Source organism: Anolis carolinensis, chromosome 3, assembly GCF_035594765.1.
Source record: "Anolis carolinensis isolate JA03-04 chromosome 3, rAnoCar3.1.pri, whole genome shotgun sequence".
NCBI lineage: Eukaryota > Metazoa > Chordata > Lepidosauria > Squamata > Dactyloidae > Anolis > Anolis carolinensis.
In genome coordinates, this window is record NC_085843.1 from 154,924,275 (window position 1) to 154,946,118 (window position 21,844).

The following is a 21,844-nucleotide window of genomic DNA, read 5'->3' on the forward strand; positions in this document are numbered from 1 at the left end:
GATGGAACCAGACATAGGTTTTTCATTTCAGTGACAATTTGGTTTGAACCAATAAAGCCAGCGCATCCCATACTTTCACATCCATATGTAAATAAACAGGCTGCTAAGTTCCTACGTCTGAAGAGACCCTTCCTTCTTTCTATGTTATAAGCAGCAGAGAACGTCTGTTTGCTTCATCAAATGGTTTTGTCACATACTCACCAGGAAGACAACAGAGCCTCAGGAAACAGAGTATGCTAAACTTTTCCCTTGAACTTATGAAGACCTTTTGTTCATCTAACAGAAGCCGGATGTACTTCCTTCACTGATAAGGTGTCAAAGCGGCCAGTCAGCTTCAGAGCAAAAGAAAGTTAAGGGACAGCAAGCACACTCTGATGTCAAATCACCATGATGGTGGGCATTTGATAAGCAGATCATCATTATGTCAAATCATCACGATGACTTAAAGCTAACCTTAAAAACTGTGGCACAGTCACCGAGAAATGGGAAGCCCTGGCCCTCCAGAGTTCTAACTGGAGGTCAGCTGTGACCAACAGTGCTGTGGAATTCAAAGAGTCACGAATGGAAGGTGAAAGGCTGAAATGTGTCAAGAGGAAGGTGTGTCAAGCCAACCCTTATCAAGACCGTCTTCCATCTGTAAATCAATGTCCTCTCTACGAAAGAACATGCAGATTCAGAATAGGTCTCTACAGTCACCTATGGACCCACCACCAAGACCCTAAACTTGGAAGGCAATTGTACTCGGCTGCAAGTGGTGGACATGGTCATGCAAACTAAGCCCTCCTTCCTACGTTCCAAGCCACCATCCTCTCTTAGAAATTTCAAATGCAAGTCCTACATTTTACCTCTCCATGCAATAAAGTTTCCCAAGACATCTGCCCTTGTATTTTACTACTCTGCTGTTGAATACGCATGCCTAGTGTGGAATACATCTCACTGTGTTAAAACAGGGGATGTGGCTCTTAATGAGACATATCACATTATCATAGGATGTCTACGCCCCACATAACTGGAGAAATTATACTGTTTAGCCAGCATTACACCACCTGATATCTGCTGGAAAGTAGCAGCCAGAAATGAAAGGACCAAGGCATTGATATCTCTGATTCATCTCCTGTTCGGAAATCAGCCGGCACACCAACGCCTTAAATCAAGAAATAATTTTCCAAGATCTACACTTCAGCAAGCGAGAGTCCAAAAGTGGCAGGCTAAAACCCAAAACATCAATCAGTGTCTGATGCGAGATGAGAGACTCCCTCCTGGGCACACAGAAGACTGGGCAACTTGGAAGGCGCTAAACAGACTGTGCTCTGGCACCACGAGATGCAGAGCCAATCTTAAGAAATGGGGCTACAAAGTGGAGTCCACAACATGCAAGTGTGGAGAAGAGCAAACCACAGACCACCTACTACAATGCAGCCTGAGCCCTGCCACATGCACAATGGAGGACCTTCTTATAGCATCTCCAGAGGCATTCCAAGTGGCCAGCTACTAGTCAAAGGACATTTAGTATAACGCCAAGTTTTTTAAAACTTTGTTTGTGTTTTCAAATACATTACAACTTGTATCCTTGGTTTGCTTCTGACACTATAAATAAATAAATGCTCAAGATTCAAATGGCAATTACAATATTATTCAATCATAATATTATTATTTCTGCAAGCATTGTAGTTAGATCCTTTAAAATAGAAAGTTTATTCAGTTATGATCCAAAATAAGAAGATATTTACTGAGGAAAAACCCCTAAACTAAGACAAACAAAATAGGTACATTGTCCTACATATGATGATAAGAGTTTAGAATTGCACTAATAATTCATAATTTACATTAGGCCAGTGGTTCTCAACTTGTGGGTCCCCAGGTGTTTTGACCTACAACTCCCAGCCAGTTTACCAGCTGTTAGGGTTTCTGGGAGTTGAAGGCCAAAAACTTCTGGGGACCCACAGGTTGAGAACCACTGCATTAGGCTCTTGTGATCACTACAAAATATGAATAGATTTGATTTTAAGAAAGGGGTCTCATCCACTGTTCACAATTTGAAGCTTATCTTGAATCCTTGTGCGTTCTTTTTGGCTCTTTCTTCTTTCTAACGGAATGTGTGTCAAGAGACACACAAGGAACCACAGATAAGTAAATGCTTACTCACTGAATGACAGCACTTGAACATGATGACAATGCTGGCATATCAGGGACCTGGCATAAACCAACATCTCCTATAAACCTAGATGCTGCAAGTTGTAAAATATAATTACCTTCTTGTATCTAAGTATTTTGAGTCTTCCTGCTTTTCCTCATTTTGAAATGTTCTGTATTTGCAAGATATGAATAGATACAATTTTATCTTTTCTGTCTTTATAACCACGTAGGCCACTTATATTTTTGGCAATCCATCCCAATATTTCTGCCAGCCTACTCATCACTGCATGTCATTCTCTTAAAGATTATCGACAAATTTCCATGCCATAGCGGCAACGGCACTCCATGCAGTCATGCTGGCCACATGACCTTGGAGTTGTCTATGGACAACGCCGGCTCTCCGGCTTAGAAATGGAGATGAGCACCACCCCTAGAGTTGGACACGACTAGACTTAATGTCAGGCGAAAACCTTTACCTTTACCGATTCGTTCAGTGTTCTGGCAGAAATAAAAGTTTATGCTTGCTAGGAACTGGACAGCAATTACTTTATATTTAAAACAGAGAGGGCAAGCAGAATGGAAAAAAAAAACATCTGTTTTAATAAGTCAGTTAATACCTGTAGGTTATCCAAAATAATTCGGAGCAACTGAACTTGCCGTCGGACAGCTCCAGAGAACCTTTCATATGTAGATGCATCATATTCACTCATCTGGATCTCCCTTAATCTGAAGTAAAATACAGTACTGAATAAATAACAGGCTTCCCACATTGGCTAGTGTTGTTAACACTATTAAAAGAAATGCCATGGTATATTATTAAGTAGACCCCAGGTATTCTATTACAAATAACATCAAAACATTAAAGTTTCATTATCACTCGCTTCATCTGTCTGGGTAAGTAGGATCTGTCAGATAACCTGGGGCTCAGGCAGATGAAAGCAATGTTTCTGCTTTGCAAAAGAAAATGGGAGAACAAATTCTACACTCCTACAGATTCTGTATCCACTAAACTGCTGTTAACTGAGACAAAAGATTAATCAAAGCACGAAAGATTAGCTCATTTCTTTCAAAGCACTCATTACAGGAAGGGAAATAGACCATGGCTGGATAACTAACCTCTGTTTGAAAGCCTTTTCACCCATCTCCCTGGCAGCTTTCTTCACTTCTTCGGGCACAGCATCTTTCTCTGCCTGAGACACCTGGTATACTCTGTGGCCGGCATCCAGTCTGTACGGACCCCCCTTGCCACCCAAACCAGCAGTGTCTCTCCCACCTAAAAAACAAAAGAATTAAGAAACGTGCCTTTGTTTATTGCTCTACAAGAATCCTGGAGTTTCCTAAAGCACACTGCTTCACTTCTAAATATTTAAAAGCATTTCAGGAGGGCACCATGTTTATTATTAGGTTACTTACTTCATTAACCTCTAGGCTCACGAGCTTATATAAATGTGACTCGAGTTGTCAAAATAAACAGTAAAAATGAACTAAGCTATAAAATAATTGCTCATTGGTCTAAAGATTATTACACTCCTCTGTCTGGGATACGGAGCAAGACTTGTCAAAAGGGATTGGGATGGAGAGCATCTTTCATGTGTCAGATCAGACCCACAAGTGAAAGGTCCTTACCACCAGCAACAAACTAGGCAAAATCCTTTTATTGGCATTTCGAAAGTGCATGTCTTTTTACTTCTAACACACTGAACAATGCGGACCAATTTCGTGAGAACTGGTTAGATGGAGGGTGAGTTACACTGGTAATTTAATTTTCTTATTTTAACAAACAGTTACTACTCATTTAAAGATCTTTAAGGTATGCTTTTAACGGGTTCTCTTGGAATAATTTCTCTTTAAGAACTCTTAAGACTCATAACTAAGAACTGTGAACTGAATCAGATGATCAGGAAATACTTCATATAAGAGACATGCAGGTCTGTGTATATTTATTAATTCTAGATTATTTATTCTAGACTATGATTTAAAAGGTGAGATAGTAGGCCGAGGCAGTCTACCATCACGGCCCTGAATATACCAGTCTTTTCCAATTTCGGAAGCTATGAGAAATTGGACCTCCGCAGAGGAGGACTAGCAGGTAATACCAGAGACTTCCAAGTAATAGTAGGAAAGAATCATGTCTGAAATCCTGGATGGCTATTATAGCCAGAGTTGACAATGATGGACTAGATCAGTGCTTCCACCGCTAGTCCTCCAGAGTTTTTGGATTTCAACTCCCAGAAGGCTTTGGTGTATGATCAGGGATTCTGGGAGCTGGAGCCACAAACTCCTGAAAGGCAGATTTTGGGAAACACTGGGCTAGATGGACCAATGGTTTGTCTCAGTCAAAAGCCGATTTTATGTTATCATGTCTACACCCATCACATTTAAGTTTCATAACCTGGATTGTCCATCTACCTTATAAATTCATCATAAAGGTATCTAATAAAGCAACATGAAAGCAACAGGATCAGAGTAGTGTGCATCTAGAGGTCACTGTAGAACATGGGAAATGGCAGGAATTACACTCTGAATAATTAAATACAGTAGAGTCTCACTTATCCAAGCTAAACGGGCTGGCAGAAGCTTGGATAAGCGAATATCTTGGATAATAAGGAGGGATTAAGGAAAAGCCTATTAAACATCAAATTAGGTTATGATTTTACAAATTAAGCACCAAAACATCATGTTATACAACAAATTGGACAGAAAAAGTAGTTCAATATGCAGTAATGCTATGTTGTAATTACTGTATTTACGAATTTAGCACCAAAATATCACGATATATTGAAAACATTGACTACAAAAATGGCTTGGATAATCCAGAAGCTTGGATAAGCGAGGCTTGGATAAGTGAGACTCTACTGTACTAAGAAAAAGGACTTCTTAATTAGAAATATGTAATGGACATTTTTTGAGAAAGAGAAAAAAAGGCAAAAACTGCTTAAGAAGGGTAAAAACCGCTGTTGAGAAGGATGAAAAGAATCATATAAAATAGAAATCTATAGTTCTGTTTCCACAAAAGTTCCCAGGGAATGAACAAATCAAAGAGGAGGAAGACATAATTACCCCACAAGGAAGTTGTGGGAAACTACAGATTACTCTTCAGTAGCCTTTGGTACACTATTTTGTCTATCAAAACACTTCTGAAATGGAGTCTGAGAATTCATGTGGAGTCAGATGAGCAGACAACTATTCTGTACCTGTTCCTCCAGCCCACGTATTTCCACCAACATGAGGGGCATTGTCTTGGTCGATCTTCCCATGCTTAGGAGAGCTAACATCCAAACCGCTATCTCTCTGGATAGTTATCTGTTGAGGCAAAATGAAAGCATGTAGCAAAGGATGGGCAGCAAATAATGCACTGTGCCTCATTTGTAAGACCTATGTGTAGGACAATCTTGGCATGTCAGTATTCCTTTACTTAAGGATGGATGATGCCAGGTTTCCTTGGAAAGAAACGCGTCAGTAATACATCCAGGGCTCTGAAAGAGTCAAAGCATATCATGCCAGACATCAGAGAAGGGAGACTGTTCTAATGATCACAACTCCAGAGGGAAATTCACAGGAGGGGGGCAAAGAGAATGAAGGTAGTTAATCTGACTTCCTGCCAAAATCCTCTTTATGTACAATGACATCTGAGAAGTCGGAACAGAAAACGTATCATTGCCAGCACTAATGATCTTCTAAAAGAAATTCATTCATTAGAATGGAGTAAATAACCCAAATGCATAGACTGAATGCAAAGCAAAACACAAGCAAACTGTTTCTCTTCTAGATAAACAGTATACTAAAATTTAGAAATACACGATAAAGACTACAGTTAGGATTTCATCCTGCAATTGGTAGAGAAATTACATTCATTCTTGTCCACGTTATTAACCAACTAAACTTAATTGCTTAGGTGGATCTAATTTAATGAGAAAGTCAAATTTTATTTGGTGGGAATAGAAACTATAAACACACTCTTTACTTGTTTAGCCTGTTTTGATTATTATTGGTGTTACTATAATAGTGAATAAGAACAAAGTCTACAAAATCTAAGTATTAGCACTATTAGCACATAATATATGCCACTGTAATTATATTACAATCGATATTATATTTTTTCCTGAAGAGCCATAGAAAAATTGGAAGGATGAAAATGGTTTTTCTGAAATACAGTGCTTAATTCAATATGTAATATTCAAATGTGAACATTTATCAAACACTTTCAGTTGTAAATTTATAGGCCAGGTATCAGGTTTGAAGTCAAAAGCTGGTACTTCTCTCAAATCCTACATTCACGTTTCTGTAAATGCATACTTTACTTTTTACCCTCCGTTGAACGTTCATTGAAACACCCACTGAGAAAGTATTGATATTAAATGAAATCTTGTACTGGTAATGTCAGAAAGAAATAATATCTGTAAAATTCTCAATGAAACTGGATGCAATTGACCTATTCTCCAAAGCCTAGTAATTGTATAACTCACTTGGTGTGCATACTGAGGTGTGACTCCCTTCTCTTTTTAAAAAAAATGGATTATAATGTTCACCTTGGTACTTGCACTCCATGTCCAGGTACACTTTGGGAAACTCCTTGCCAGGATTCATAATCACATATTCATATTTTAGATATAAGCTGAAAAACGTAACTACAGAGGACAATAACTTACAGCAACGTGTAAGTGTGCAAGTTAGTGTATATTCAGTTTTCCTTATCTAGTATACTTCATGGGGGGGGGGGGATCAGTGAGTAAGACCAAACTTATCTGACATGACCCATGAATCATCCAGGCAACTTCAGGACTCCAGTGATCACAGTTGAAAACAATACTAACGAAGTAATAGTAATATGTGAACAGTAGGTGGTGCTGGTGCATTGATGATTAGGTCCACTTGCAGAACAAGAAACAGTAGACAGCCCAGTAGAAGCCTTTTTTCTCTTCATCACTTATGAAAGGCATAGATCCCATCTGACTGTGGACACTAAGCAGAGTCAACTCTATTTAGTCCTCGGATGGGGGACAACAAGAAATACCAGGTGTTTTAGACTACGTTCAGAGGAAGGAATTGGCAAAACCACCTGTTCCTGGTGCAAGGAAACCTTAAGAAATTCATGGGGTTGCCATAAGTAAACTGAAGGCAATTACACACATATACAAATGCATGAAAGACATTTCTTGCCTCCAACAGTGAAAGCGTGACAGCCATTGTATAGCAAGGGCCTATAAAATATTTTGGCAAAACACCCATATTTACTCAAGTCTAATGCCCCAATAGAATCTAATGCACACCGCAATTTTCAAAATCTGAAACCAAAAAGTATGTAATGCACAGTGGCAAAAAGTGCACTCTTTGTAATTTGGTCAAAAGAGGTGCATATTAAATGGCTGCATGCATATAATTTCTGCTTTACAAACCAATGAGCCAGAACACCAAAGCTTTCAACAATAGACAGGAAAACCTTGGGGTGCATCTATGCTGTAGAATGAACCCATTTTTTAACCGCCCTGGATCAATGCTATCGGTCATGGCTGCTGTAGTTTGGGATCATGGGGGCTGTCAAAGAATACTGATACCTCACCAAACTACAAATCCCGTCATTAAAATAGAGAAGACGTCCCTCAAATAGGAGCTACAGGTGTACCTGAAGTAACTTTCCCTTTTGCTCAGGGCTAAGATTACCATATTACGTAAATCTAAGGCACACCTGAATTTTGGGAATGTAATTTAGCCAAAAAAAGGTGAGCATTAGATTTGAGTAAATATGATAGTTTGGCAAGGTTTTCTTATCTTTCAGAGAATATAAGACTACTCAGCAAAAGTAAACCTGCTCTTTGCACCTAGTTCTGCTTACAGCGCTTAATCTTGTCAATGATGTTTATGGAAAATCTAACAACATAAATGATAAACGTTTTTCTTTCTAATAACGCCAGAGTCTAACAAGTGGCTGGAATAATGACAATTGCAGCACATTTCTTGTCTTAATGGATTGGGTGCAGCACTTTGGATTCCCAATATAGGCCATTTGTGACAAATGTATTAAGCACACTTAATGTTGGTATCATTTGGGAGAGATTTGTTTTCTTCAGGTAAGAATCATTTATCCATCCCATTTTCACACAAGATTGGGATCAGATTCAGACTCCTAAATTCATGCTCTCTGAACTCAAAGATTGAGCTAAAGACTAAGGTACAATGAAGTAGCAATACCACTCTGGTGACCAGAAACATGCAGGATGCAGCTTAAACAGGCCTGACCAGCAATTTTTATACTACAATAACAGGGAAAATGTCAGCCATCATGAGTCATTCAAAAAAGGAACTTCTCCAAAATCTAGGTCTGACCAATTCAGAAGCTTCATATGGATTAATAACTGCCAAAGTTTGGTATTCTTTTCTTTGTCTCATTGGGTCCCAAGTAAATCAAAGGGATTTGTTTCAACCTTAGGCCATAACGTTTTAAACTGAGAAGTTCTTAATGTCAAAAGTGCTTCCTCTCACCTGTACAGGTCTGCCATCCTCTTGTCCAATCATGGTTCTCCACTCCTGGAGTGATTTCTGAAGACTTTCCAAGCTGGTTTCCCAGAGTCTGACGTTGCCCCCCATGTCTACAGTAACCACACCAGTTTTCCCAAGTGAAGCCAACAGGACATCAGTGTCAGAAATCACTGACAGCCATGATGTGTATGGAGAGAGGTTCATTGGCCTGAAAACCAAAGGAAGATGGGTTTACCTTTCAGTCATTCTTAAAAACTATGCACAATTTGAAATGTTGCTATATTATGGAAAAGGAAAAGAAGACATCCCTTAAAAATCTACCAAACCTAGAATCATAGAGTTGGAAGAGACCATTTAGTCCAATACCCTGCCAGGAAGGAAAAGCACAAAGCACCCCTGACAGATGTCTATCCGTTCTCTGTTTAAAAACCTCCACCACACGCCAAGGTAGCATACGTCACTGCTGAAGAGCTCTTACTGTCAAGAAGTTCACAAGAGAATTGCAAAAGGCTTAACTGCATTTTCTCAAGACTTAGGACTGAGTGTCTTCCTCAAAAGTTAATATCTGCATAGGTCCAAAGTAAGCAATAAGGTTAATATAAACAATGACTGGCTGCGACACAGAATACATTTCTAAATCTGAAAGATGCTGTGGCAATATAATGTGTTTGTTTTTGGGGAACGCTGATGAAATTTAAAGAAAAAAATGCATTTACCTTGGAACAGGAATATATTTAAGTTTCTTTCTTGTAAGATCTGTAATTTCCAAATATCCAGCAGTTTCTGGAGGAGTAACATCTGCAAAGAGAAATGTTTGTGATTATTTAGTAACTAATAATTTGAAAACAAATCATGTATTCATATGGCATAAACATAATTCATCATGCATGGAATGAAATAAAATGAAAATTGCAGCCGTAGACTTTAATTGCTCTTCTAAGAAGAAATATTAAATAAGGAGACAAATGAAAATATTTACACAGTGAATAAATGCTGATCAGGCATGATTGCAATCATCCTAAACTGTCATTTCATAACAAACAGTAGACTGAAAGCATCATTACAGAGCATTACCATCACAGACTGCTTTAGAAAGCTGAAGCACAGGGATACAAATGGAAATAAATCTGCACCAAATTATTTCCCAAACACCAAATCAGCTAATTGTTTTTAAAGCATAACAGCTTCTACAAAGTACGAACACCCACACCCAGTTCCTTGTACTTTGTAATTTCCCCACAGACACGATGGATACGCTTCGGTCCTAATTATACTGAACAACAAATGGCTTGTATTTTCATCATCAACACTCACAGCTGTGCCTTTAAAGTCGGGGAACAACTAGTGTTGGCAGATTTTCTGCCTCTGGGGCCCTGGAATCTGGAAGTGTATTTTAGGTTTTGAAAAGAGATATATAAACCTCTCTTGCTTAGTTTCCAATATACCTCACAACCTCTGAGGATGCCTACCATAGATGTGGGCGAAACGTCAGGAGGAAATGCTTCTGGAACATAACCATGCAGCCTGTAAAACTCACAGCAACCGTGTAATTCTAATTCTGTATGTGATATAAATTCCAACAGAACCTCTATACGCATAGTTCTGGGAATTACGCACAATAGTGATCACAAAATTATGTCTTTGCGGTCACAAAACTATCTTTGTATGTCTTATTTGTTTGATGCAAAACCTATTATTTTTAAAAGAATCATACAATTTCTGAGGTCCTTCCCTTCCAGCAAAGGATATCCAGCCTAATCATATGCATGCACTTTTGGGAGCTGGTTCCATCATTTAAATAAATACAAATAGAATTACAGGTGCTTAAGCAGAAAGAGAAGCTTACATGTTTCGTGAAAAATACGGTGTAGCACATGAAAATACAGAGCATGAATAAAATATGTTTTTTTACCTTTTGGATAAAGTTCCTTCAGAGGCACATCTCCAGGGGTTAAAACCCTGACCACCTGATTAGCAGCTACAAGAGTCACACAATTGATTTGTTTTGCTACTCCGGGCTTGCTACGTTTTCCATAATAAAATGGATCAGACGGCAAAGGTTGCCTGTTTCCCAGAGGGGAGTCTCTCTTCCAGTTATAAACCTCATTAGGGGACTGTAAAATACAACAAAGTACATGAGTATTCTATATTGAGGATGAAAGTGACAAAAAGGAGTAAATAACAAATTAGCATAGCTATGGTCCATAAATTACACAGCCCAACAAAAAAGATGTATAGGTGTCTTGGTCTTTAGGCCTATTTCTGGAGTTATTTGGGCTATTGATTCAGAAAATTGCACTGGATAGACTGCATCAGCTCTCTTTTCTTAAATATGGTTATCATGGTTCTATATGGGCAAGCAGAGGTTGACTAGGAGATGCCATGTGTTCTATATCTCAAAAACTAGAGCTGATAGGTAAAATTGATGCAATTTCTGGAATTAGCAGGTCTAATATACCCAGAAACAGGTCTAATATTTGAGGCATCACCACCAAAGTTCGCTCTGGGGTTTTATTTATTAGAGAAATTTTGGTGGCCTTTGGGCAGCTTCCTTCTGTTATTGGAAGAGGTGAGGTGCACAAATAAAAAATCTCAAAGCGCCTCTTTCTTTTTTTGGATAGCCTAAGTAAGAGGAGAACGTCAGTACTACTGAAACTGGATTTGGTCACAGTAAGTGCTTGACCTCATCAAACTCTGAAGCCAGGCCTAAACAGTATCATCCCAATGCTTGGCTGCACTGCTGGTTTCGGCTGTTGAGGCTGGAAATTACAATAAGTACATATGCCATCTTGACATGCAAAGCTGTTTATTTTGCAGGTACCAGCAACAAGGTAAGGGAGTATTCTCTTTCTATTTTTCTGTCTTAAACCACCCAGTATAAAGTAAATCATGTGGTGTAGGCTGGTGTTTTTCCTCTAATCCTTCATAGCACATGACTGAATGGGAGAGTGATACAGAAACTGTGATTGGTCCACCCTATACATAAAAAATATAAGAATGATGTGGAATGAGACATATAGAAACCGTAATCATACTGCTTTATTATGGTAAGAATATTGAAGCAATCTAGTACATAGAAATACTTTAAAAACACTTGGTTCATGATCATATGAAAGTTTCCACTATAAATTGAACAACAGAATTTTTGTTTAGGAAAGTATAGTGCATCATTTCCTTCTCATTCTTTCCCATGTAAGGGGCCAGGAATTATTTTCTTCCTAATATGCCATGGGCCTCTACCATACTGGTGCCCACTAGCTGCTACAGCCTGAAACATGCCAGGAAATTGCAACCAATGGCTCTTGAACTGGCACTGGTCCAAGGACCACCGCGTTTAGTAGCCCTGTAGTATGTGATCTGGTTACCTAACTGTTAAACAGTGTTACATAGATCAAGAGGTAACAGGAGTTGTCAAGCTGTCTTTATTGCTGACCTTGTGCAATGGCCTATGAGAGTCCAGCAAACATCATCCAAGCCTCTACTGAATGGAGCACAAAATATGGGATGTTGTGCTCCATACAGATGCCGAAGATGGGAAAAAAGCCTATATATACCTCTTTCTATGTACAATTGTCTGTGTATAAACCGCATTGAATGTTTGCTGTATATGTATGTTCTGTGATCTGCTCCAAGTCCCCTTTGCGATGAGAAGGGTGAAAAATAAATACTGTAAATAAATAAATGAATAAATAAATAATGTATTAGGGTTAATCATATGAAAGATGTCGTAGATTTAGTTATCCTGCATTCTTGGTAAATTCTAGCTCATTGGGTTAATTCTTACCATTGACCAGTCAAGGGAACAAAGTGTTTGTGTGTATACATACACGTACACATATATATTCACACATTTCTAAATTAAATGACCAAAAAAAAACAAAACAAAAAAAAAACAACCAAATGCCTACCATGAGGTCTGGAAAACCGACAATAAGAGTAGCGTAACTACGGTCATCAGATAGTAGCCTGTTGGGTGAGCTGATTTTCTGCCCAATGGCTGCACTGAGGTGTTCTGAAGATAGCTGGTCACAAGAAGCTGCCTGTGGCCCATACGGTTCTGAAGCTAAGCAAAGGTAAAGCAAACAAATACAAAAATCATGAAGGCACCCAAAACCAGATATATATATAGATGAGGACTTTTATTGTTCAGAAGTAACTCAATTGCAGGCCAGCAAAAAAAAAATCTTTATCAAATTGTTGGTTAATTCTTTTTCAGAATATCAGGTTTGCCTGATAACTTTTGGATGACTTAGAGCAGTGGTTCTCAATCTGTGGGTCCCCAGGTATTTTGGCCTACAAATCCCAGAAATCCCAGTCAGTTTACCAGATGTTAGGATTTCTGGGAGTTGATGGTCAAAACATCTGAGGACCCACAGGTTGAGAACCACTGCCTTAGAGTGTCTGTTAAATACAATAATTTGTTAAATGCTGTTTTTTGGGGGTAAGGATCCTTGTTTTACCATTTAATTCACACACTTTTGAAATTATTCTTCCTGTTTGATATGACATCTGGATTATATAATCATATGTATCACAAGTATTTTGGGCAACAGCGTTTCTGTATGTAAAAACTTCCAAATGAATAGACTGTCTGTTAAAACGTCACTGTTCTATTTTTGTATGGCTACTTGCCCTACAATTTAGCTCCTAATGTTTTAGATCGTGAAGTTATTTTTGTGTTTGGAACTTTTTTTTTACAATCACCCTCTTTGTTCTGTGGGATTTCTAGGTGATCTGATGTGTTGCTAAGCAATGATTAATATATCTTGGTTCATGTAGGCACCGTCTTCATTATTTTATTTCCAGCCATGCTAGGACCAATAAATCTTTGTAATTTGATCAGAACACAGTCATTACAATATATAATTTCTCATACTTCTGTACATTTTTCCTCCTTTGCTATACACTTCCACTCTATTATTACCTCTGTAGGTCTCCAACATTTTTGTTTGTCAGAATGTGGGTCCCCTGCAGATCAAAAGCTTCCTTATCTCTGCGTATTAATCATTACTGGGCTATAAACACCATGGATGGTGTTTATTTTTTTAATGAAGAGAATTGGAACAGTTTAACCAGTTGTGTTTGTAGTTTCTCTCACAGTTGAATTAATGTTGTCTCACCTTGGGAAAGGCCTCCCTATTCCTAATTCAGATGGATTCAGAGTATATGGCAGCAGATTCATTAAAAAGGCAGAGAATACACCCTACTTGTGTATAAGTATAGAAATTCTAGTAAAAAAATTAACCCTCAAAAAACCTTTGTCATCTTACCCATGGGTCAAAGTGAGTACTATACATTAACTCTTATTATTAAAAAGGGAATCAACCCCTTCTTTGAGTACAGAGGCAAAAGTCAATAGCTTAGTCTGTCCTGGGAGAACCTAAAAGAAAATCAAAGCTCTCTATGCAACTTCCGCTCTCTTTGAATGCCTGGATGGGGAAATGGCAGCAGTGATGGCCAAGCACCCCCTGAAGCAGAATTGGGGATTTTCCCAGTCTGCCAATGTCACCGTTCCTAATTTTGGCCCCCAAACCTCCCTTCAACTTAGATATGAAGTTGCCTTATACATGAGTATTTATGGTATTGCTAGTGGTCTTCTTTAAAGAGTCAGTGCTGGAATAAATACAGTTCCAATAGCACAAATATATTTCTAGTATTATACAGTACTAAATAATATTTATGGTTATCAATATCTGTTATAAACTACTGGTATGACCAATGAAGAATGGAAAATGTCCTCCAGATAGGATAGCTTTGCAGATGTTAACCATCTCTTTGGAAAATTTTGCTTAGCTTTCACAAAGACAGAGGACCTGTTTCCAGACTGCAGCACACATGGGGGCCCCTATGGACACTTTGAGAAGAATCAGCTGAACAAGATCTTATTATCTGCATGCCCTTAATATCTGTTGGATGAATAATGGTGGACTACTGGAAAACAGTGTGTATTTATCAACCAGCCTCAGACAGTCTGGCTTCCCCAAGTTAACCAGCAAAATCAGGGATTAGCAGGGATTTGAAGCCACATCTCCTAGGTCTGGGGCTAACAAATATAACATCTAAATTTACAATGGGAAGCTGTCTCAATTAGGTCTTTCAAAAGCTTTCCATTACTAAAACAATGCAAAAACTTGTAAATACATCAAGTTTCATCTGTTCAGATTACATGACATCTGTTTTAAATTCCATACCTGTTGTTTGACCAAATCCAGTCTCCTCTGGTTCTTCACTAAGTGCATGCAACTGGCAGACACCACTCTCTTCAGAGTCCATATGCATAGGCTTTGTTAACAAAAATTTCCTGAAAAATGAAAGGAATTCTCTATTGCTTATTTAAAACGAGTAGGTGGATTCACACATTTCATTAGGAAGTTTTACATAATCTGCAAGAACACACTGGATCTTGCTATAAATGAGTATAGTTATCTACAGAAATCAAACACATATTTAATTTCACCTTGTTGCCCATTCCACTGTTTGATACCACTGCATTAATTGCCTTTTCTATACCAAGACCTCTCAGTAACCCCTCTCCCTCTCATTCCCAGAAACACACAGTCTCCTTTGACATGCTTCACAACAGTTTATCATCTCATCTCAAAACCATATTGCTTAAATATTTTCTCATGGACAAAACAAACAGAGTAGTCCCACTGATTCTAGAAAGATTCCAGAGAAAGCTTCTATGCGATTCTAGAAGACAGAGATTCCAGATATTACAACGGTCTACACAGAAGGAAGCAGAAAAGAAGAAAAGGTAAAGGAAGATTCCCCAAGAAAGAGCAGCAGGAATCTCCAATGTTTCATCTGCATCTGTGGCTGGCATCTTCAGATCAAACAATTACACAACACCTCAGAAATCCTCAAATCCCTTTAAGCTTAGCTGTATCACTCACAGTGTCCTTAGGTTGGTCAGGAGTAGGATTATTGGCACCTTTGAAAAACCGCTTGTGTTGAAAACCATCTGTTGTGTTAAGTTTCTACTGTAACTTTTCTGTCTTCTTAAGATTACTAATTGTTTTTGCTTTAAAATCAGCTTGCCCTTGACTGGACCTTTTTTCCTTTCGGAATTGTCCATTTTAAAAACCTTCAGCCTGAAGAGAGCTAGTGCCTGGGATATTTTTTTCACTCAAATTAAGCATTGCTCTTACCAATTGGTGGGACTAATAAAAGTGGCAACTCCACCTCCGAGAAATGCAAGAACACTTCCTAAGCAATGTATTCAAGGAATAAGCTCAACAAGGTTCTCTTTCTGATATACAGTAAATGCAAATAGCTTCAGTCTTGCATACACGTTTATAATAGGTATTTTTCCTGTGTGTACTCATGTCTTAAAATTTACAGAGTTTAGCACTTTTAAAATTTCTTTGATTTAAGAAAAAGTGTGCCAACTGAAATAAATTGGATATTTATCCTCAGTTGGATCATAATGAAAGAATTGGAGTCAGCCCTCCACATTCATAGGGGTTAGGGCACAAGACTCCAATTAAAGTGAAAACCACAAATAAAGAAATTGCTAAAAAATTTTTACCGGACAGAACACCTCTCTAGGAATGTGTAGAGGCTCTAGGTAAAATCGGGTTAAAGGGGAAGGCTAAACAATGTTTAGCTAAAATATGGGATGGATATATATTTATTTATTACAGTCAATGACTAGCAACAGAAAATGTACAAGCATCAGAATAGCGTAGAAATGCATACAATTAGATATTAAGAAACACAGTGAAGAACAAGGTTAAAATACAGTATTGAATATGGTAGTTAAAATGGTATAAAACATTTATATGCTAAAATGGCAAAGGTAAATGCTCAAGTAAATATTAAAAACTTCTAAAACTGTGGCAAGATCTTGCAACGACAAGCTATCGCTGCTGCACAAAAGCTAGCAACTTTGGCAATAAGTTTGGGGTTTTGGTCTGCCAAAAGATAATCAACGTAAAACCTTACAGATCTCCCTGGTAAACTTTCTAAAATTGATTTATAAAGTGTTTATGAAGGTCTCGGTAAAAAGAGCAGTACAAGACATGCTCCACAGTTTCCACTGCCTCGGCCTCAAGGAGGAGTTGGATTAAGAGCCAGAAAACACGTGATAAAAAGGTGTCTTTTAAATCCTATTTCTCCTTTTAAAAGTGTAGCATTTCATGCCCGTGTATAACTGTAGGGGTGGAAAACATGGGCTTGCCTTCCCTCCCTGCTATAGACTCTCTCTGTGCCCTCCATTTCCCTCTAAACTTACTGGAGGGAGGCCTGGAGCCTTTTCCCTGTGGCCTTCCAGATGTTTGGGCCTCCATCTTCCAGAGGCCCTAGCCAGCTTGTCCAATGGCCAGGAATTCTAGGGACTGAAGTCCAAAACACCTGGAGGGCCACAGATTGTGCAGGCCTGACCTAGATATTGCTAGAAAGAACATTTCAAATGCGTGAATAATAAAAATTTGCAAAAGTCAATACTGCAAATGTGGAAGGACAACTGTATCTGTCCAAATGTAGGACTGTCAGGGAAATACTTTCATCTGAATGGTTAGGTATTGGAGAATTCCAAAATAGTGATTTGTCTATGTAGATAGCTTAAATACATTCTCTTACTGATTTGTTTTGCTTTCTACAAGGAGCCAATGGGCTTCGGCCACTAAAAAGACAGATCTGAGGTTGATAGGTAGGGAGATGGTGTGTGCATGACCCTCCAGGACATCTAGGACTGTGAGCTGACTCCTGCAAAAGAAAGTGTGTGAGAATTAGATCGAGGACAGTTGCCAAAAGGAAGGCTGCTTTCTCTCATGAGGTTGGGCTCGGCTAAAGGGAATTTCATGCTTACCCTTCTTCTTTGTAGAACACCAACCAGTTTTTGTGTGAAAACTCTTTGCACATTTTATGACTCTTCTGAAGAAGAAAAAAAAGCAGGCATACACACAAATTATAAATGTGCTTGTTTGAAACTATTACAGAATTTTGAAAGAACTCCCATTTGAGTTGAAAGATTATCCAATGAATAGTTGACTATTATATAAAAAGGTAACTCAGATCAGCTCAGATTCTTTATTCCACTGAGGCTTAATTTGTGTGAGAAAAAATAATGCTATATTTCCAGAATCCTCACATAGTCTATTTGATTGCTGTTATGCTTATGCTGTTTCCCACCCAACTGCACACTACTGCTATACAAGAAAACAATATGACTTCCCTCATTTTCTTTGTAATAAAGGTTTCCAGCAGAGCGAACTCTACTTATAAATAAATGCTTGTTAGAAAGAATTGCCTATCCTATTAACTATTGGACCGAGACTGGAACAAAACAATCTTTCCTGTGTTGCGTTAGCAAGTGAGGCCCATTGACAAATCCAACAGAATACAGCTTGCACTAACTTGCAGTTTGTACTACCTAGCAGTGGCTCTCTAGCAACTCAGACAGTGTCTCTCCCAGTCAAAGGAGCTGCTTAAGAACAGGGAGGAAAGAAACATATACACAGACCACAAAGAGTTGCATGGAGTTACCTAACAGATATAGACTAGTAATCAAGTGACCATTTGGAAGTCACCGAAGGGTAAAGAGGAAAACACATTAAGGCTTTTGGGAGGAAAAAATATACATAAAGCCAATGTAATTGTTGGTAGTAATAGTGGAAATAATTTTGACTGATACAAGTTCAAGATGTCAAATATTTGGAATCTACACAAATTCTGAGAAGATAGCTGTGTTAATACAGCAAAGGCATCTAGTATCCACTGATGGACTGTTGTTTGAGTAGGAAGGAGGAGATCCATTCCACAGTGGCATAAAAAAGTGCCTCCTCCCCTTGCTGTTACAAACGTCTAAAAACTAAACACCTCACACCCCTTAAAAACAACAATCTCTGACAAATATTATAGTTTGAATTATCTGAAGCAAAGGAGGCTTTTTAAAATGTATTTCTATCCATAAAGGCTAGACATGATTTGCTATAACAAGGACTGGATTAGACTGAAAAATCATATTAGAATAATGCATTGTTAGAATAGTGTTTTTTCTTACCACCTCTTTGCCACCTTTGTTGCCCCACCAGGATGTTCTTTTAGGAGCCTCTTCATCATCTGGCAACAGCAAAAGACGTCGCAGGGTACCAGTGTTTGTATCCAGTAATAAAACAATATTATTCTGCAAATGGAAAATATAACTATCTGATAATCTCGCATATCAAAATAACAAGTCTTTTCATATGAAGGAAAGAATAAGAACACCTTTTATACATTGGCAGAATGCTCACTTGCTTTTTGAAATGGCCTTCTTATAGCAGAATTGTCTCAATATTGGCACAACCAGCATAATGCTAGCTCATTTTGGAGATAATCTGGAAGAGAGATCTGCTGGCACAAATGATCTCAGCAGCAGAAGAACCAAAAAAAAAAAATACAAATCAAGGAAGGAGTGGAATAATGCCAGATACAAAGCTCTGTCATAGAATCATAGAATAGTAAAGTTGGAAGAGACCTCATGGGCCATCCAGTCCAAACCCCTGCCAAGAAGCAGGAAATCGCATTCAAAGCACCCCCGACAGATGGCCATCCAGCCTCTGTCTGCCCTGGGACATTGCTACTATGCTGGCACCAATTTAAGACAAGATCATGATAGTCCTAGGTAATTCCCCATATTCCTAGGCTGGGAGGAATTTGGATTCAGCACAGATGCAGCTGGCCTACTGTCAATTCTTCTGGCTCTCAGCCATATTGGTGAATCAGCACTGCACTCACAGAAGAAAATATATACTTGATATACTGTATGGTTTAGATTCAGACCTAGTCATATTTCAAATAGATCCTTCTAAATCAGATTTAATTTAGGCATTATTGGATTTATTCCCATTACAGCAGAGTCTCACTTATCCAACACTCACTTATTCAACATTCTGTATTATTCAACGCATTTTTGTAGTCAGTGTTTTCAATGCATTGTGATATTTTGGTGCTAAATTCGTAAATACGGTAATTACTACATAGCATTAATGTGTAATTAACTACTTTTTCTGTCAAATTTGTTGTATAACATGATGTTTTGGTGCTTAATTTGTAAAATCATAACCTATTTTGATGTTTAATAGGCTTTTTCTTAATCTCTCATTATCCAACAGATTCGCTTATCCAATGTTCTGCTGGCCCGTTTATGTTGGATAAGTGATACTCTACTGTAATTTCGATAGGACTAGTGTTATCATAACTAAATCTAGATCTCACCCTGTGAATTGTTCCACAAGCAACTCCCCTCTGATGTACTCTTCATTTACTACAGTGGTTCCCAACCTTTCTTTTTAACCAGGGACCACTTTGACCAGAGACCACTCTCCAACATTAGTACCAAAAGGGTTACAGATCAGTTTTTTGTCAGTTTTAGATTTGGTTTGGTTATTTGGGGTGCTGGTTCAGAAAATTGCATTGGAATAGACCACATCAGTTCTAGTTTATGATACAGAACATATGCCATCCAGTAGTCGCCATCAGCTCGCCCACAGAAAACCATATTTAGTAGTAGCTGTGAGGCTGTGAACCATATTTTAGTTCTGGGGGACCACTGTGGTCCATGGACCACAGGTTGGGAATCACAGATATAAGGATTCACTTCTAACCATTAGCTACAGAAGTTACCTGTAAAGCTCTTAGAAGGACTGCAGCAGCACGGGCAAATAGGGTTTTGTGTATGGCTTGTTTGCCTCGTAATGGGTTGGAACAGGGAGAATAATGTGAAGACAAGTATATCATCAATCCTATCACTGCTCAGATGGTTTTAATATAGCCATTACCTTCATTCTGCTTTAATATAAACCCTCAAGCTCTGTTTCAAGGACCCCTTACATACAACACATAAGATCCACATCTCCACTAAAACTTCTGTAGAAATTATTATAAATAAATCTACATATTTTTAAAAATCAAGATGTGTTCTGGCTTAAATATAGTAAAATGTACCCACAACTGTCATGTTACTTAATTCTAATCAAGAATCTCCCAACTTAATACTTAACAGTTCTTATTTCTACCAAAATGCTTCATGAAGAAGGGGAGGTAACAATATTTTTGTTGATGTTCCTCTGTGTTCATTAGTGCAACAGAAGCAAAGAAAGTGTTAAGATTTTCCAGTCTCCAAAAGACAGTTGTGTTCTTTCACTTAGTGTTAAGTTTACAGGGTCAGCTATCACCATAACAAGGCTCTTTTCTCTTTTCGATACAAAGGTCTCCCATCTGCCCCAAGTGACTGGTGGCATAATGGCTTGTGTATAAAAATAAAATATTGCGTCACTGGTGAATATTTCCAGTTACAGCCTTGGCAACTCTTCAAGTGGGCTGGGAAGATATGTTCTTCTAGTGTGCAGTTTGTCTGATGTTTATTTTTTACTGGGAGAAGAGAAACCTTTGGGTGACCTCATGTCCCTAGTGTCTTACATTCCAAATATTCAACAGATGTAATGGCCATTATTTTGAGGTGCCGTTCTTTTATTTTTAGCTACTGCAAAGCTTCCCTTTCCTTGCTTCAGCTTGTATCTTAGCCAAGATTTTCCTCTCTTGGAAGAACTTAGTTCAAATAAGGGTGTAATTGCAAGGCAGAGGAAAGGGAAGCTGATGTCAGTGTTCTTCTGGATGCGTGGTGGTAGATTTTTAAAATGCAAAGGAGGAAGAAAGGATAGAAACAAAACATTTGAACAGAACCAATTTCCTTTTTGCTCTGCCATCTGGCTGTTTGTGTGTGCCTTCAAGCTGCCTGTCAGTTTATGGAGACTCCATGAATTACATTGGGGTGTCTTAAGCAAGTATTGTTTAGAGATTGTTTTGCTAGTTCTTTGCTCTGAAATATATTAAAAGACCTGGTATTCATTACAGTTTCCCATCAAAGTACTGCCTAAGGTTGACACGGCTTAGCTTCCAAGATCAAATGGGATCAAATGGGGTCTTTTGGGTATTATAAGCTATCTTTACCATTTGTAATAAAATTGTCTTTAAAAGCTACCTGCTTTCTTGTAAGTGAACAAAATACACAAATATTGTGCACTGCTATATTTGGGAGAGATGTTTGGAGACAGAAATGTAATTTCTGCTCTTCCTTGGAGGCCTTTAAACAGAGGTCAGGTGGCCATCTGTTGGGGGTGCTTTGAGTGTGCTTTTTCCTGCATGGCAGGGGGTAGGACTGGATGGTCCATGTGGTCTCTTCCAGATGTCTATGATTCTATTATTCTAATCCTACAAAAAAACAATACTGGATGCTGGCCTCTAT

General features: G+C 38.4%; 1 protein-coding gene across 3 annotated transcripts in view; it reads right to left on the bottom strand.

Annotated features, from left to right (window-relative positions):
* vwa8 (von Willebrand factor A domain containing 8) overlaps positions 1–21,844 on the bottom strand; it is a 123,974-nt gene that overhangs the window by 11,565 nt on the left and 90,565 nt on the right. For 2 of the 3 annotated variants that reach the window (XM_008106817.3, XM_062975602.1), the window contains 11 exons: positions 18,620–18,742; positions 17,426–17,490; positions 17,197–17,322; positions 14,805–14,914; positions 12,522–12,676; positions 10,526–10,727; positions 9,330–9,411; positions 8,617–8,821; positions 5,331–5,439; positions 3,253–3,409; positions 2,754–2,862 (listed from right to left, as the gene is read on the bottom strand). In XM_008106817.3, coding sequence (XP_008105024.2) covers positions 2,754–2,862; positions 3,253–3,409; positions 5,331–5,439; positions 8,617–8,821; positions 9,330–9,411; positions 10,526–10,727; positions 12,522–12,676; positions 14,805–14,914; positions 17,197–17,322; positions 17,426–17,490; positions 18,620–18,742 — 1,443 coding nt within the window. The remainder of the gene's footprint in view (positions 1–2,753; positions 2,863–3,252; positions 3,410–5,330; positions 5,440–8,616; positions 8,822–9,329; positions 9,412–10,525; positions 10,728–12,521; positions 12,677–14,804; positions 14,915–17,196; positions 17,323–17,425; positions 17,491–18,619; positions 18,743–21,844) is intronic. The other variant, XM_062975601.1, reaches the window with a different exon arrangement.